General features: G+C 41.6%; 1 protein-coding gene across 3 annotated transcripts in view; it reads right to left on the bottom strand.

Moving 5' to 3' along the window:
- Positions 1-6564: 6564 nt before the first annotated feature.
- ets1 (v-ets avian erythroblastosis virus E26 oncogene homolog 1) overlaps positions 6565-16983 on the bottom strand; it is a 38027-nt gene continuing 27608 nt past the window's right edge. For 2 of the 3 annotated variants that reach the window (XM_053422031.1, XM_053422033.1), the window contains 4 exons: positions 16687-16932; positions 15118-15378; positions 10088-10206; positions 6565-9714 (listed from right to left, as the gene is read on the bottom strand). In XM_053422031.1, the coding sequence (XP_053278006.1) occupies positions 9499-9714; positions 10088-10206; positions 15118-15378; positions 16687-16932 (842 nt within the window). In that variant the 3' untranslated portion in view covers positions 6565-9498. The remainder of the gene's footprint in view (positions 9715-10087; positions 10207-15117; positions 15379-16686; positions 16933-16983) is intronic. The other variant, XM_053422032.1, reaches the window with a different exon arrangement.

Raw genomic sequence — 16983 nt, 5'->3', positions numbered from 1 at the left:
CAAAAGCCGACGCTTGTGGTCGAGAGAGTTGACCTGTGGTACGTGTTTCTCATGAAGAGGGTGGGATGAAGTGCTGAGGGCAGCAGAACTCCACAGTATATTTGAGTACACTAAACAGCTTTCTCTTCACTAGTTTCTTTATACTCCCAATCAGTCTGATCTGATTCATATGGATAATCAATAATGACGTATTATTCTTTGCACTGAAATGTTAATCACTTCATGTAAGGCATAAGGCTTGTGTTGAATTAAACTCGTGTCTGTGAGATAATTCACATGATCCATGGTCTGTGTCAATTATAAACTACATGACAAACCAGGAAAGCTGCAGGAAGAAGGGATGCCTGGTGTGAGTGCGAGTGTGTGTGTATGTGTGCGTTTGTGTAGGTCTGTGTGTGTAACCCAGACAGCAGGGAGAAAGAGAAGCAGTCTTTTCACTAACATTGATTGGAAGCAGATGTTGGCAAAAGCCAAGACAGAGAAGAAAATGTTTCGGAAAATTCTCAGGGCTCAGGCTTCCCTTTCTGGGCCCTGGCCCGGGCAGCCAATCGCCACACAGCACCCACTCGTCCTAGGGGTGAAAGAAGCCCTCCTATTGGGTGGATATTCAAACGTGGGCGTCGGGAGCAGATGTCCTGGGAAAGTTGCTGAATCCCAGTCGACCCACTGTAAAAGAAAAGCGAAAACATTTGCTTGTTTAACTGGACATGGACCAAAACTTGTTTGAATCCAACCAAACTATCCCGCCCCCTCCCTCTCTCTTTCTCTCTCTCTCTCTCTCTCTCTCTCTCATAGAGCTTATACAAACACTTCAGCAATATTTCTGAATAACACTGCACTGAACATGTATCAGCTCAAATACAAGAGCTCTAAATTGCTTCAAAAAAAGACGCCTAAGATTAATCTTTTGTAGGTAAAGAAAGCTGACTTCTTTCATCTTGGAGACATTGTCTGAAATCAATGCGGGTGAGAGCCTCCACACCTTTTCCGTCTCTCACTACTCATTTCCTCATCCCTCCACTCCTCCTTTTCACCCCCTAACCTTCACCCCCGAAATTTAAGCTTCCATTCCATCCGTCATCTCTCCTCGTATCCGTCCGCAAACCCCCCCTCTCCTCTCCTTTCACCTCTCCTCTCCTCCTTCATCAGCACCCTGATTCAGTCACACTCTAGTTCACACACAGCCTCACCTGCACACAAAGCCCCATCTTACTCTTTTATTGTACCACTCCATTGCCTATTCACAGCAACAGCACAGTGCAAATCAATCATCTTTCCTAATAGAAAGTCCACATTAACATGAGAGGACGCCCCATTTCCGTCCTAGAATGCCAGGTCGACTGGTACCAGAGCCTCAGCCTGTGAGGATCCGGTGGCCAGCAGGCGCTCTCATTTCAGGTTGGATAGCAAGGTGATGCCGTCAGGTCCAGGGGTGGCTCTGGGAGTCAATGGTGTATTAACTGAGGATGCGACAATGGCAATAAAAATGCAAATAACCAGCCAATGCAGGGGATGGCCTGGATCTGCCCTTCGCGAGCCTGGATAATACAGTCACCACACCTGCCAAGCCATGTGGTTCAACAAATCTCCGACACAACAAAACAATGAATGAGAGGAGGGGAGGAACAGCAGAGGGTTAGAGTCTGTGACAAAGCTTCATACCAAAGGTGCTTCAGCTAAGAAAGTGAATATTTTTATCCATGTCAGACTGGTAGGGTTTTTCAAAAAGCTCCATTATTGTATGATTTTCATAAGAAAGTTAATTTATGCTATTGAAGATACTAGTTCAAACATACCATTTGTCAGTTATTCATGTTGAATTAAAAAGGCTATATATAATCTGGATGTTTACCCATGTGGTAAATAGTGAATATGGCCCAAATAGCATAAAACAAATAGGGGCCACCTTTGGAACCTTCGGTTCAGAAGCAGTATTGCTAAGTTTAACTTGTGGCCCAGATCATGCTGCACAAGTGCATTCATTCCACGCATTATGTGGCTTGAGTGACCTCATGGCATGGTGCGGGCCAAACCTGGGCCAGATCAATAGTACTCTACTGGCCACTCGTGCTGGTGTTTCTTGATGACAAGCATCCGATATTTATGGAAGTAAAGAAGCTAATTATGAGTGTGTTGGTACAACCCAACACTCGAATTAGAAAGCAAACCTCCCCAGAAACCTTGGCTTGTATTTTATTTTTATTTTCGTACTTGTTTGCATAAACAGATATTTGATAAGATTGGCTATAACAACAATTTGACCAATGAACATCAATAGTGGGCAAACCACCATTGCCCGACATTGTAGGCTGGAATGCTTCACGTGCCCTCTCTGTCTCTATTCAATTTTTTACTCAATTGTTCACTCCAACAACACATAGTGTTATCTGTTAAAAAGTCTAGCTGTGGTGTCCAAGACTATCGGTCATTTGTCTCTAACCTTTGATTCAAACTATAAGCCAATGCTATGCATAATGTTTGGTTAGATTTTAGTCAAAAAAACAACCTGGTTAGATCCAAAGCATCATAGTTTTGGTTAAACAGGTCAGCCTAACTTATTCAGCTTAGGGATGTTATTGGTTATGGTTACAGAAAACAAGATGACACTGGAAACAATGACAGCGACAGACAGTGACGAGAGGATGACAACGAACTGACAAAGACAAAGGGAAGCACAGAGACTTTCAAACACGGGGAGGCAGGGATGATTGAACACAGGTGAAACACATGAGGAACAGGTGCAGGAGATCCCTAGGGCAGGAAACCGGACAAAGGCAGGAAATAAAGCTACAGAAACACAAGGAGCAACATTTTTATAAAACAGGCAACACAGAACTCAGAATGACACAAATCTAAACACAACGAAGAGTGGTCAACAAAATCCCCAAACTCTTCAAAAAGAGGAGAATAGAAAGATGAGTAAAATGGACCAGGGACAGTTGGGTTATTGATGTATTTTAGAACTGTCAGACTGGTTGTTATAATGGCAATATTAGTAGTGATACTTAGAGATGTAATAATGTGGCTAATGATAAAAGCAGGAACACCAATTAATAATAGTTATTATTATAATTGATAAATAATGGGGTACTCATAATTATTAGGATAACAATAGTATTATTATTAACATTTTAATACTTGAGTAAATGAATATGAACCCACAATGAATGAATGAACCCCTGACAGGCAATGGGTGAGTGATGTCTGATAAAGAAACTGCAGAACAAATGTGTGAAAATGGGTTCATGACTAAACTAGTTAAGTCTTGAAAAGTGCTACATATATACAGACCATTCACTATAGAGGGAGAGAAGTGCCTATAGGGCACCATGGGAGCTCCCCTTGCAGTGTAGGAGTATGGCAGCGTATTGTTCCCTATATTATAAATAAATACTAAGGTAATGCAATCCTGTTGCGTATTGTACTGAGGATTATAGGACCAACTACACTAACGTCTGATTTGGCTAAATTACTAAGTAACAAAGGGACAGGTTATCCGTCCCTCCATGTTTTTAAGGCATTGCTGAAGTTTGACTACCTGATTACTTTCATCTGTCTTCATGGATACATTACAGCTGGGTGTCATCTGAGCAGATTCATTGATGATTCCTCATTCTTCATTCCCCATCTACATCATTCAAATTTAATGACCACGACGATTACTTTCCCATTTGATAATAATACAAATATGTACATTAGCCAGTATATTAGTCAAGCAGGAGTATGAAATGAGTCAAAATGACTAATCTAAACCTTATCCATTCAAGCCCAGTGCACTGGTGGTCAAAACCCAGACCAGATCAACAGAAGACAATTCCATGAGAAGGGTCATATTTGAGAAGACACTGTGCTTCTTACTCTCTTTAGTGTAGTCCCTGGATACCACTGGAGTCCATACTGGCCCCGGTCAGCTTAACCATGAAGTACAATGGGACATGAAAACATCCCTATGGCACTGATTCTTAGCTCAGACCATCAAGGCCCCCAGGGAAACATCAGTCATATTTCACAACTCCTCTGCGTAATGGAACCACTGAGTTGGTCTCTTGTGCGTCACAGGGTTCTCTTTCTATGAAGAGGACATTAATTCAAGGCAGTGAGGGATAGATAGTTTTGTACTTGGTCTTTATCATAGCAGCAATCTAACTCTAAATACTGTCGACCACTGAGGTTCAATCTGATAAAGAAGTTTTTTGCAATGATGACATTCGGAAAGTGTGATATTCGGCACAACTTTGAAATCTTAAAGGTATGTTAAACAACATTTCAGGCTTCCATTCAGTAACCAGCTGCTGCAGGGATTTTGACCGTTCAGTCAGATGACATGTCTTCGTACTGTAACATTCTCGTACGAAGATTTATGTTACTAGCTTTGGAGATTTATAACATGCACACACTTCAGTTCCACTTCCCTGACGAGTGTGATTGGTTTAAGAGATACAAGGATTAGATTTACTTAATCTATTACAAATTACACCGAGGACCACAAAACCTTGTGCTGCGAGCTGCCACATGTTTTCAATTTAGTATTTAGTATTTGCTAAGCCGGATTCTGTCATTTGGCCCAGCCACAGCACATTCTATTATTTCATTTGAATGTTATGCTGCTAATTAAGACTTGATCCCAGGCGAAGGATGTGTTGGATGGCAACAGAGCGCAACAGAAAGCTCTGCTACTGAGCCCAAAATATTTAAACAGTGTTGTATAATCATGCTTTCAGCTTGATTAAAGGGTTAGTAATTTAATTTAAAAAATTAAATCTAATAATGGGCTCCTAGACCTTCAGTCACAGACACAGTGTGCTTGGCTGCAGTGGTCAGTTATCATTTATGAGTCAGCTTCCCTTCCCTGTCTCATATTTTCCACTCCCACACAGGTATGTCCTGAAATACATATCGCTTCAACCCTAAACTCATTGGGTTACCATTTGGCCTCATAAAAAAGTGCAGACAAGCACTATTTAACCCATTATATATCATGTACAGCAGAGCCATGGTGTTTTTGGCCTCCTAGGATTTATCTCCAGTAGGAGAACCAGACGAAATGCTCAACCTAAGAAACATACATCTTCCATGCGGTACACTGGTCCAATGATCCAGGCAGAAGCAATGGTGTCTTTTAAATTACATCTAATAAATTCACTCCATAGGTTCAGGTTTTTATTACAACAGTGTCCCTAACATGGACAATATTTCCAAACACCGTGGTTACACTAGTTCATCATTTAATCCCCCTGCCTGTCTTCCTCAGTCATGTTAAGACTGAATGCAGGAGACAGATGTAGCTTGGTAAGACCCTTTAGATAAATATTTAGGTTTGAAATCTGACAAACGAGCCGCACTCCAGTGTCAAGAGAGCTGTAAGCTGCTGACGACAGGGGGTGATACCTTTTTGTCTGGAGAGGTAGAAATCATCTAACATCTTTTTGGCGGCTGCCAGGTGTGACAGTTCTCACTTTCTGCACACACTTCCTCTTCTCTACATGTCTTTCTCAGCCGTCGTTCAATTTTGAACTTTGCTTTAAATCAGTGGAAGTTCCTTTTTTTCTGAATGAAGCGCAAAGCGGGGTGGGGGGATAACAGGTTGGGCAATGCACACCTGCGTGAGCCGTTGTGTCTGGGTTTGGCTGTGGAATAAGCAGATTATGAGTGCTATCATAATGGTTTGGAGTTTGCTCCATGTCTGCTGGAACACGCACTGCATGGGTAAGTAATTGAAAAAAAAAGAAACTTGGCAAGCCAACCCCGTCTGGTCTGGATCATCAGCCCAGTCAGATCAAGGGAGGTGGAATAGGAGAACAGCCACCTGGGTAACCTCAGCCTGCCCTCTGCCAACAACACCACCAACAGGTCCCCCAGGAGAATGTGGCTTTGATTTTTAGCAGAAGACAGCTCTATCATGTTTTCTTTAGGGCTTCATGTGAAGTATGTGAAATCAGTCATGCATGTGAATTATTTTCCATGTGATTTGAGTCTTAAGTGATCAGCGTCACTGTCACTTTTACGTCGCTTTTTCACATGGTGCATTTATGGAAATCTGTCGCAAACTATATCCAGTTTTTTGTTTTTATTGTGTCTGTGTTTAAAAAAAGTTTCATGTTTCTACGTTTTTACTCTGCTACTTTCTTAAACTGAAAAACAGCCTGATCCATTGGACCTGATTTATTGGAGTTTGGCTTTAGCGCTACACTGCTGCAGCAGGGCCAAACAGCTGTGCAACTCAGGGCAGTAGGCCACGGTGCTATATGTTTTATATCTACAGTGGAATTTATATGAGCCTGGGGTTACAAGCACATGAATGGGCCCTAGTGTGCTGTTTCTGATTTGACATCACCTCATTACTGCATGTGAGACCCACCCAATCCATTTATCTATCCATCTACATATCTATCTATCTATCTATCTATCTATCTATCCATCCATCTACTGAAACAAACCAAATCAAGTATAATAGCATATTAATACATGTGCCAATAACATGCTATAAAATTACCACTAACATTTTAGCATCATAATGGTGTATGTTCATGACTCAATACAGTAACAGCAGACACAGTTATGAAATCTTTGTTCACATATATTTTATAACATTTTGAAGTACATTAAGTACATTTTAGAAATAGAAGCTACAGTTTATAAAACCTTTCCAGCAGAAATCATTGATGGGCCAGCATCAGCCTTTTTTTCCTCTAGCAGACAGCTTGATTTTCTATACAAAAAAGAATTAAAAAAAACAAACAAAAACAAACAAACAGAAAAGAGTCGCTACATTATTTTGTCCTGCGCTACCTTTATATTCCCATGAAAGCACCAGCTGTCTGCATCTCTTGTCTTTTTATAAAATATAAATTATTGAAAAATATTCAAATGTTTGTGAACTAAATACAATAAAAATTATCTCATAAAAAAAATACAGAGACACTATAAAATGTACAAAAAAACAACATCCAAAAACAAAAAAAGATTTTTTTTTCCTTCTGAATCCATTCTGAGATATGCATATGCCACAATCTATTGGTGTGTATACACTTGCCTGACTACGATTCATTAATACATAAGACCTGCAGTATTTGCTGACAGTTAACAACAGTATATTTTCCTGACAAAATAATATTAACATTTGAAGTAACGTTTTCTTTTAGCACATTGATCTTATGGAGTCAACCATACTAGCATCATGACCATGTGTGGAAAGATGAAAAAAAAAGGGCACTGGCAACCGTTACAAATATATTTAAAAATCTGTAAAGCTCTCTTTAACATAAAACATCAACATCAGAAAAAACAACCTGAACAAAAAAAAAACAGTGTTTTAAAACCTTGACACCAACGTGCAGAAAAGGATGAAAGTACAGCTACCAATTAATTTCCTTGTGCCGGATGACGAGCATGGCTGGAGGTTTGTGAGTCAGCGCTCAGTGATGGCGCACACAAGCTTGTTACCACTTCAACATCCCGTACAGCATCTCCTTTCAGTGGGAAACCCAGAACAGTGACGGCGAGTTCTCTTTGTTCTAAAGCTATGGGCTTTCCAACATATTAACAGATCAAATACGAGTCAACACTTGTGAATGTGAAAGATGTTTTGGTCCCCGTCTTCCACAGTCGTGGACGAAACCAGAGGCACCATGGCCAAAAGACCTCACATGGGTTTTGGTTATTATTACTGCTTTGTCTCTTGCTTATTTGTGTAATCTGGGTCTCAATAAAGCATTATGAAATACAATCTGTACAAACAGACATCTCAAAAGCTATTTGCATCCATATGGGTAACATTCAGCCACTGTAAACAATAACATTGTCTTCTAAGATGATTTTTTTTTACTTTGGCATTTCCCATAAGGCCAGTGTACAGCCACGGTTCCCACTGTCGGATAGGAACTGCTGCCAATTCGCTCAAAGTTAACAGTTAATCTCTGCATGTGGTTTTTTGCACAAACTATACAAATCATATGAGAGAGTTACTCAATATGAACTGAATGCTATTTTGATCATAGGCAAATAACACACAACATACAAATGAAACACAAATGTCTGTCACTAGTCCTACACGTCTGTTTGCATTCAGGTTTCAGCTATAAGCAGTGTCTAAACTTGCTCATTAAATAAACAGGTTATGTAAGCCCAAAAATCCAAACCTTCTCATTTCTGTCTGTCTATTCCTATCAGACTTCACCGGAACCACAGATTCCTTTCAGTCACTTTTGTCCCACGCAGCTTCCGATTCTCTTTCATCAACACTTTTCTATCGCTGTCCCTTCATCCTTTACTGCACCTCCACACTATACTGCAGCCACTTCCTTGTGGCCAAAACACTCTGCAAAACTAAAGAAAGAATAACCTGACATTCTTAGGAATTTGCAAAACCAGCCCCTGAACTACTTCACTTGCGTTTTATTGTACAGACAGACATATAGATTATTCCAAAACTTCTAAAGCAACGAACACGGACAGTGAAGCGAGAAACTATGCATCTAATCTGCACATGAAACAACTCTTCTCACAGAGGACTCCTGATTGTCTACAGTTTGCTAATACTGGTGGTATATGCAAAATGCACAAGTTTCAGTCACAATATGTGTCTCTATCAAAGTGGCAAACATGTACATTAAGGTGAACGCGTCAGTTTCAAAAGCAACGGCTGCTTTCAGTTGTCTGTCTATCAGAGACTTGAGTTATGAGTAATCTCACAAGATCCTCGCACCCTATGAAACCACAGAGCCGGTGTCTGTGATGTTGTCTGATAACGGATCAGCACATTTTAATCTAAGGCTCCAAGAGAAAGAGAACAGTTCTGACAACAGCCCATTATTTGGTTCCAACTGTGATACCTTCATTGACAACATGAGATCTTTCCAATATATGCCTGCTAGGTAGGTTTACATTGGGTGTTCTCATGATCAGTAATACGATACTGGCACAAGCATAAGCTCCAAACAAAAAAAAACTATGAACAATACTTTTTGGTCCAAGCTGAAAACTCTCAGAAACAGTGAACATACCGTATATATCTAAATATGACATTATACCTTCCTCCCTCAGGTTTTTACATTTTGGCAACCGTTTTCTTAGCTGGAGCTTTCTGCCCGCTCTCCGTTTGCCCTAAGAATGAAATGAATCATTTTATTTTCATCTCTAACACTTCCTGTCTTGGTCCTCTTGTCACTGTGCTACCTCGGCAGCACGGAACCTCAACTCTACCCGATAGCATTCCGTCTGCCATGAGCTGCAAAATAATACCGGTAACACATTCGCACACACACATTTCAAATGCAACAGGGTATGAATACAGGCCTTAGGGTTGTGCCTACCTGTTAAATCATGGTCTGAGAGACAAGAGCTCAAAGTTGACAAAGACCACAGTTAGTCATTAAAAACATTTTGGTCCCCCCCAAAAAATGGTTTACCAATACTATCAAACAGTTAAGACCACTTTATGAGCCCCAGTTCACGCGGCTCCTTAAACGTCCGTCTCCGCTTCCTTTTTCAAATTTGCTTTCACTCGTCTGTATCGGGCTTTACGTCCAACATTGCGTGCAGCTCCTCGGGAGTGTACCCCAGCAGGCTTTTTAAGTCACAGACAAAGCGGTAGACGTAGCGCTTCCCCGATGTCTTATGGATGATGTTCTTGTCGTAGTAGTAGCGGAGGCCACGGCTCAGCTTCTCATAGTTCATTTTGGGCTTGTTTTTCCTCTTGCCCCACCTCCGCGCAACCTAAAACAACACAGGATCAAAACTGCTCAAGATGTGACCAAAACCAAAGTTACGAAATCACACAGTAAACATGCAGCTAATTACTGTTGCATTGATAAAAAGAAAAAAAAAGCATCACATTCGTTGGGAAATACTATCATTATTTGATTCACATGCAAGTGCAGTTCTTTTGTTTTTGGTATTATTGAGTCATTCTGCAATTAAACAACTACTGACATACAACCTACAAAGTTATGACCCTCGGAAATATGAGTAGAGCCAAACACGGCTTGTAAATGTTCTTGAAAACTAAGAAGACATCTTGTTCATCTGGTTATCTACTCAGGACCTCCCAGCACGTGGGCTCGTGACCAGCGGTGTCAAGACCTCTCACCTCATCTGGGTCAGAGAGCTTGAACTCCCAGCCGTCGCCTGTCCAGCTGATGAAGGACTGGCAAGACTTGTCGGTCAGCAGCTCCAGAAGGAACTGCCACAGTTGGATGGGGCCACTGCCTGCAGAGCAGATTGGAGAGGGGGAGAAGGTGTGGGTTTTGAAGCTGTCTACACGAATAAGACACGTTGTTACTGTGTACATTGGCTGGATGTGGGAGTTTAGAATTAGCAAAGTGTGAGCTCAGGGCAAAGCTATCAAAATCCAGATTGAGGAGGCATTCATGTCCTGTAGTCCCTTTGTTAGTTGGAGTCCAAAGTACTGTATTATACATTAAGACAAGGCACATTGCATCTGTTGTAAGCATATTTAGAAAGAGGAACATTTCTATCAGGTTACAAATCTGAAACAAAGTAAAATCGTACAAAATCTATCTAATGTTGCTGCAAGGCAAAGATACAACATATATCTCATTGAAAAAAAGGATTTAAAGTTGGAATGTACATTTATCTGTGTGTGTGTGTGTGTGTGTATGTGTGTGTGTGTGTGTGTGTGTGTGTGTGTGTGTGTGTGTGTGTGTGTGTATAGATATATAATGTATATATATATATTTGTATATATTTACATACTTTTGCCTTGTGTCAGTTTTTAATATTCACTGACACATGTATGAGGAGGGATAAAGTAAACCTTCTAATCTGGGTCGGACTGAAGTAGACCAATGGAACCAAATGTCCTCCTAAATACAACAGTCCCATTCATCATGTATTCCCTTGTCTGCCAGTTGCCCTGTGCAGTATGTGAATCTAGAGTCTGAGTTCCCCACTGATGAAATCACTAGTTTAAAATAAGGCCGCCTTCAGCAACACATTTCAGGGACTGAAAGAGTCGGGGAGTGTGTGAGAAAAGGAGCAGTTGTTAAGTCGTCGGTTATGTTTCACTGGAAAGCATTTACCGTGAATTGAGGACCAATATAATTACCTGGTAAAAAAAACAAACCTCTGTGTTATTACATCTCGAGGAAAAGGAGGGAAAGCAGAACAATAACAACCAAAGGCAAGGCTTGGTTTTGTTTCTGAACTAGATTCACAAAAGTGCACTCTGATCTTGTGGTTTTTCAGCACATACACCCACCCCACTTTTGAGGCCCGCATGTTGATATCACACCTGCCTATGCAGCACACCGCCTCAGCAAAACTCTCTCTCTCTCTCTCTCTCTCTCTCTCTCTCTCTCTCTCTCTCTCTCTCTCTCTCTCTCTCTCTCTCTCTCTCTCTCTCTCTCTCTCTCTCTCTCTCTCTCTCTCTCTCTCTCTCTCTCTCTCTCTCTCTCTCTCTCTCTCTCTCTCTCTCTCTCTCCTCTCTCTCTCTCTCTCTCTCTCTCTCTCTCGCTTGAGGAAAAACCCTATATACAACACAAACACAAGCTTTCAGGGAAATGGGCGCGTGGGCTGAACATTTGAAATGGCGTTTCAGAGCTCTCTCTCCTCCTGCAAAGCCGGAGAAGGTGCATGACAACAGCCACTCCAACTTTGGAAATAAATGTCTCTGCAACACTGAGTCTCTTTCAGAGTTGACTTACATTCCAAAAGTCTGCTACTGTAACAGCGAGCCCACATCAGAGTAATACATTGCCCGTCGACCAGCCCCCTGCGCTCTCACGACAGAATGCAGGCGACCCTTTGACAAAAAAAAAAGAGGTTTCCAAAAATATGTTTCAAGTCTCCATGCACAATGGGCCTCATTGAAAAAGCATACAGTGTGGCATAAGTGGGCGGGTAGGGTGGGGTTCACATTCACAGCAGTGTTGAGTGTTTGACCCATGGTACAATAGTGAGTCTTGAGCATATATGCAACAGTGGCGGATCGGGGATTTTTTTTAAATAAGGGGCCATAAAGGAGCCACAATTTACACAGCCAATTAGATGTCCAACAGCAGAGCCACACATCATTTAATAGACTTTGAAAATCGTGTGTATTCCCAAAATTATTAGAGACATTAAAAACTACAGGGGACAGGGGCACGTCAAGGGCCAGTCACGCCCTGATAACTACAGACAGCAGAGTCACATGACTGGGGCTAATCTTTTCTTGTCAATGTAAAAAAAAAATGGGCATTGCAAAATAATTCAAGTTATGATCAGCATGTTAGAGCAATGGAACGAGGTAATAAGTTTGAAATTTAAAAATGACCTAATCTATGAATCATCAATATTGTTACCAATTTTAAACCACTTGACTAAATCTGGCTTCAATGCAACCTGTGTGTGCAGACAGGACGAGAGAGGGGAGAGACAGCACAGAATCATGATACAGAGTTCACCATGATGCTACTGCCGACTGAGGTGTGTATGGCGAATTGTCACAGGAAACCACGGAGACGACAAGCGGAGCTTCACTTATCTCTCCAAAGCCTTATCGGGCTCCTTGTCCTCGCTACAAGTGTCACCTGCCGCTCGCGACTGAGACAGGAAGCCGAGCACAGCGAGCTGTCAAGCTGTCATAAACATCAATTTGGAATTTTACAAATGCCTGTTTTTTTTCTACTCTAAGGTCTGATTTCTTGGGGGGTTTGAGGTTTCTCTTTCTCGCTGTGCCTTCTACCTCCATGTGTTCATCCACCCACACCCGCCGCCTATGCACATGGGCTCGCACACACATGTACGCCACATCTTTCAAGTCACTCTCCTCACTCTGCTCTTAACAACAGCTGGAACCAAACCGGGCTGCTCGACGTTCTCCTGTTTCAGGAGAAGTTTGGCTGTTTTAGCGTGATATTTTCTTCTTGTATTAAAGCTCATAGGAAGCACATTCTCCTCACTGAGAACCCATTGCTTTGTAATAGGCTGGAGACACGTTGTTAATAAGTGATACCTGACAGACATCGCAGGAAAAAAGAAGTCAGACATTTTTTAGATGTAAAAGTGGTGGAGTAGGATATTAACTCATGCTGATGTTTTGAGATGACACAGGTTTCCATCAAATCAAATGTCATTACGGAAAGATTTGGTCATATCTTGTACATCTAGATAAAGCTGCATATGCATCACATTATTAGTCCCTTGTTTGAATCCAACACAACACAACCACACGACGTGACTAGAGGGGATTTAAGTCCATGTCTTCCTCTTCATTATTTGACTATAAACGCACATGATGACACATTACCTACATTATTACACATTTATGACTCAGTGTTCTGTTAGCGGCTTTTGACCATTTTTATCCGTACAGATTACAGATTAACTCGTGCACACCAGCTTCAGGACACTCTATTGTGACCTGATGTATGGATTGCTAGTGACACGGGAATTTCGCATTGATTTCCCCCTTTTTTTTTCAACGCTGGTAACCTTGCAGCCTGGTGACTGTAATTTAAAAACGTCTGAAAAAGTCCAAAACACTTTGGCGTTAAAAGGTGATTCAGTGTCGACACGTGTGACCACGCTACTCACTTTACAGTCCAGTAAATAGTAATGTGTGTCATGAACACTGACCTTGAATGAAATTGTTTGATCTAGGTATTATACTTGATTTGGAGAGTATGTTGTACACCTCTCGTGAGTAACATGAAGAGTCAGGTTACAAACATACAGGAAAAGCCTGAAGGTTAAATTATCATTATACATATAATTATAAGAACAGTCAGGACTAAGTTAAGAGTAGTTGTTATTCAATTAAGTTTTTTGTATTATATAATTTGCATTTGCATTTGTCTTTGATTTGAATTATTTAGTTGCTTCTTTACTTTACTTCTCTTCCATTTTTGTTTTTCAGTCTCATCTTTGTGGAGCACTTTTGTAATGTTTGCTGTGAAATGTGCTTATAAATACAGCTATTAATATAATGATGAAGTGTAACAAGTGGTTACATGACCAGCTTTTTTCATGCACCTTTTCAACCAAAACCCATTACAGATGCCAAAGTAGTGCATTTGCTTGATAGGAGCGTGCAAATATCTCCACATCTTGTGAACTTGGAGAATGCATATAAACCAGCTCTTTGAGCGGGTATGAAGATGTTTCATGAGATGAAGAGATAATTTTACTCCGGTGTTATACGCAGGGGAAGGCAAGATTTCTGTTCAGTTTCACCGGCGTTGCTAGGACGACCTACAATAAGTAGGCTGAGATGCCGGCTGCAGATAACAAGGTAGGCAGATGATAAGTGAAGACAGAACAAAGGAGTAAGAATAGTAAGAAGAAGAGGAAGGAGAAGTGTAAGAAGGTGAAGAAGAAGAAGGAGGAAATGTTGTTTTATTTCCTGTAATGCGCGTGAGCTGGGCTGCCTGGATAGAGGGAGTGTTTTCATTTGGTCTAAAAGCAGTGCATTAAGCCCCCCCCCCCCTCACATCAGAGGCTTTTGCAGAGAATCAACACGTGTGTTACAGCTGAATATCATAGAACTGGTGGAAGGAATTCTGCACTGTGACGGAAGACTTCCCACAAAAAGAATAACCATGCACATACTAAGTTAGCTTTTGCCTTGATTGCTCTGCATTCAGGGACTCAATGCATATGAATCTTTGAATTTGCTGTTATGTCAAGCTCTGCATTGGTGATGGATCTACAGAGCAACGTTCAAGTCTGTGGAAACTTTTTTTCTTTTCACACGATAACGAGTGTCATCAAATAAGAATATGAAATCTAAAAAGTTGTCTGAAAGCCTGTAGACACTACCAGAATTATTATTTTGATGTAAACCACTATATTCAATTTCACTTGCTTATTTAGAGGTAATGATAATTAGAATTGTACATAATTAAATAATATAGATAAAACATTCTGATATATTCTATGACTATCAAAATGTGTCACGAATGCATTTCCCTTTCCCCCCATTAGGTTCCAGGGATTGTGCATGCTGGCTGCCATATAGTTCAACCCAAATGGAGCAGAGCTATGATTAATGTTATTATTTACCATGTGCTTTTCCTCCTGTGACATTTTGAAAATGTCTGCTGTGAAAAAAGCCACAGCACTTTTCTAGGCAGGACAGTATGATAATGTATAAACTATGACCTCGAGACATCTTACCTGTGTATCCTGCCAGCGCCGCTGCGGGGATGACGGGTTTATCCTTGCTGAGGTCTGTGCGCTCCCTCACGTAGTCTTTGAAGGTGCCCTTGGGCTTGTGACCGTGCAAGGCAGTGGGGTAGTCTTCTGAGTCGAAGCTGTCGTAAGAGGGCACCCGCTGCAGGCTGCTGAATGAGGACTGGCTGCTCCACGACTGGGTCAGTCGGTCGCAGCTCTCGAAGCTCTCGATGCTCTCGAAGGAGTCCTGGCCGCCGAGCTTACCTGAGAACAAGGGACGAGCGGAGATGAAAACAGGGTTGAAGGTTTTAAAAAGTAGCAAACTCTAAACCTTAAATGTAAGAGCACATCACATTTTAGAATCTCATTCAGCGAAACTTGGTCATTTATAGAACATAACTTTTTTTCAAGGTTATGCTTAAGTGCAAAATAATGAAATTTGTTCCAAAATTTTTTCTAATATTTGACAAAGGAGCACTATGTATGAAAACGACAAACAAAAGCTGAGCACCAAATTACACTCTTCCTCACTAAGCTGGATTTTTCTATAGGGGGCCACAGCTCTCTCCATTTAACACCTCATTTCACCACCACTTGAGTTTGATTTTAAATGGAAGACAGTCACACAAATTGCCTTGCTATTTTTGGCCTTGGGGAAAGATAAGAGGAGTCTTTCAATGGTGAGTCATTAACAAATGACAGATAATGCAGCGCCTCGATTGATGCCGGAATCTTCCAACTGCTGCAATTGAAGCCACATGTGGATATCAGTTGGGCTACGCAAATACTTTCCCACGTTGGGAGAGCCCAACGCCACGCTCAGAAGCTTGGTATGTGTGATGCATGAGGGCCGGACCTCATACGTTGCAGGCAAATGCTTAAAGCACCATAAGGGGGCTTGTATAATGCGTTTGGCACCTGCTATTCATTTATACAGCTGGGGATGTGTGAGAAGAAAATCCTAGCTTTGTGACTATAAATGTAAACCATGCTCCTAATTCCTCTGTAAACTATCAGTGGGAGAGAAGACAAACAGCTTCATGAGAAAACTACCGCGTCGCTAGCTGAGGATGACACCTCTATCTCCTTACCCAGAACCCAAAAGTTGAGTCAAGGAAAAGAGGCCAACGAAAACAAGACGAAGAAAAAAAAAACTTCTTGAAGGTTACAGCAGCTCAGCTTTTTTACATAAAGAATGAGCGGCAAGAAGAGAACACGCTGTGGCTTTGCCTCATGTATCGCTCTGACAAAAACAATAGACTCTTCTTTTTTTTCCATAAGCCAGTCGAGAGTGTACAATGCGGGTTTGCTTGGACCACAAATCAACTAGAGAGCCTGCTTTTCTTCTCTACTAATAAGTTCACACTGATGTGGTCTGACACGATTCTGGTAGCTTCAGCACAGAAACAGGCACACATACACCCACAGAACACTTAGACGGACACGTTTTTCAAGCACTCAATGCAGACTTCAGTAGGCGACATTCTTAACTGCAATGCTTCTGCAGACTAATCCTATACTGTTAAATACCTAATCACAACTATAGTGTATTCTTCATATGTGACCCCTCACCTCTGCTGAGGCGTCCCACACACATGTTGTCGGGGGACACTACCTCCTGCTTGACGTTGAAGTAGTCCCCCTGCAGCGGGTTGAGGGGCGTGTCCCGCAGGATGACAGCAGGGTATTCACTCTCATACTTGAGCGTGAGCAGTTCCTCCGAGCTGATGGGATGAAGCGTCTGGTAGGACTCGGTGATGAAGCCGGGCTCTGAGTATTCAGAAGGAGGGACACACTGAGCATGCTCAACACCGTAGCCTGAAGACACGAAGGACGACGAGCGAAGACAGAGAAGCACAGAGAGGAAGC

The sequence above is a fragment of the Pleuronectes platessa genome, chromosome 5 (genome assembly GCF_947347685.1).
Source record: "Pleuronectes platessa chromosome 5, fPlePla1.1, whole genome shotgun sequence".
In the NCBI taxonomy this organism is placed as follows: domain Eukaryota; kingdom Metazoa; phylum Chordata; class Actinopteri; order Pleuronectiformes; family Pleuronectidae; genus Pleuronectes; species Pleuronectes platessa.
Note: the sequence above shows the minus strand (reverse complement) of the source record. Positions and strands in the feature narration are given on the sequence as shown.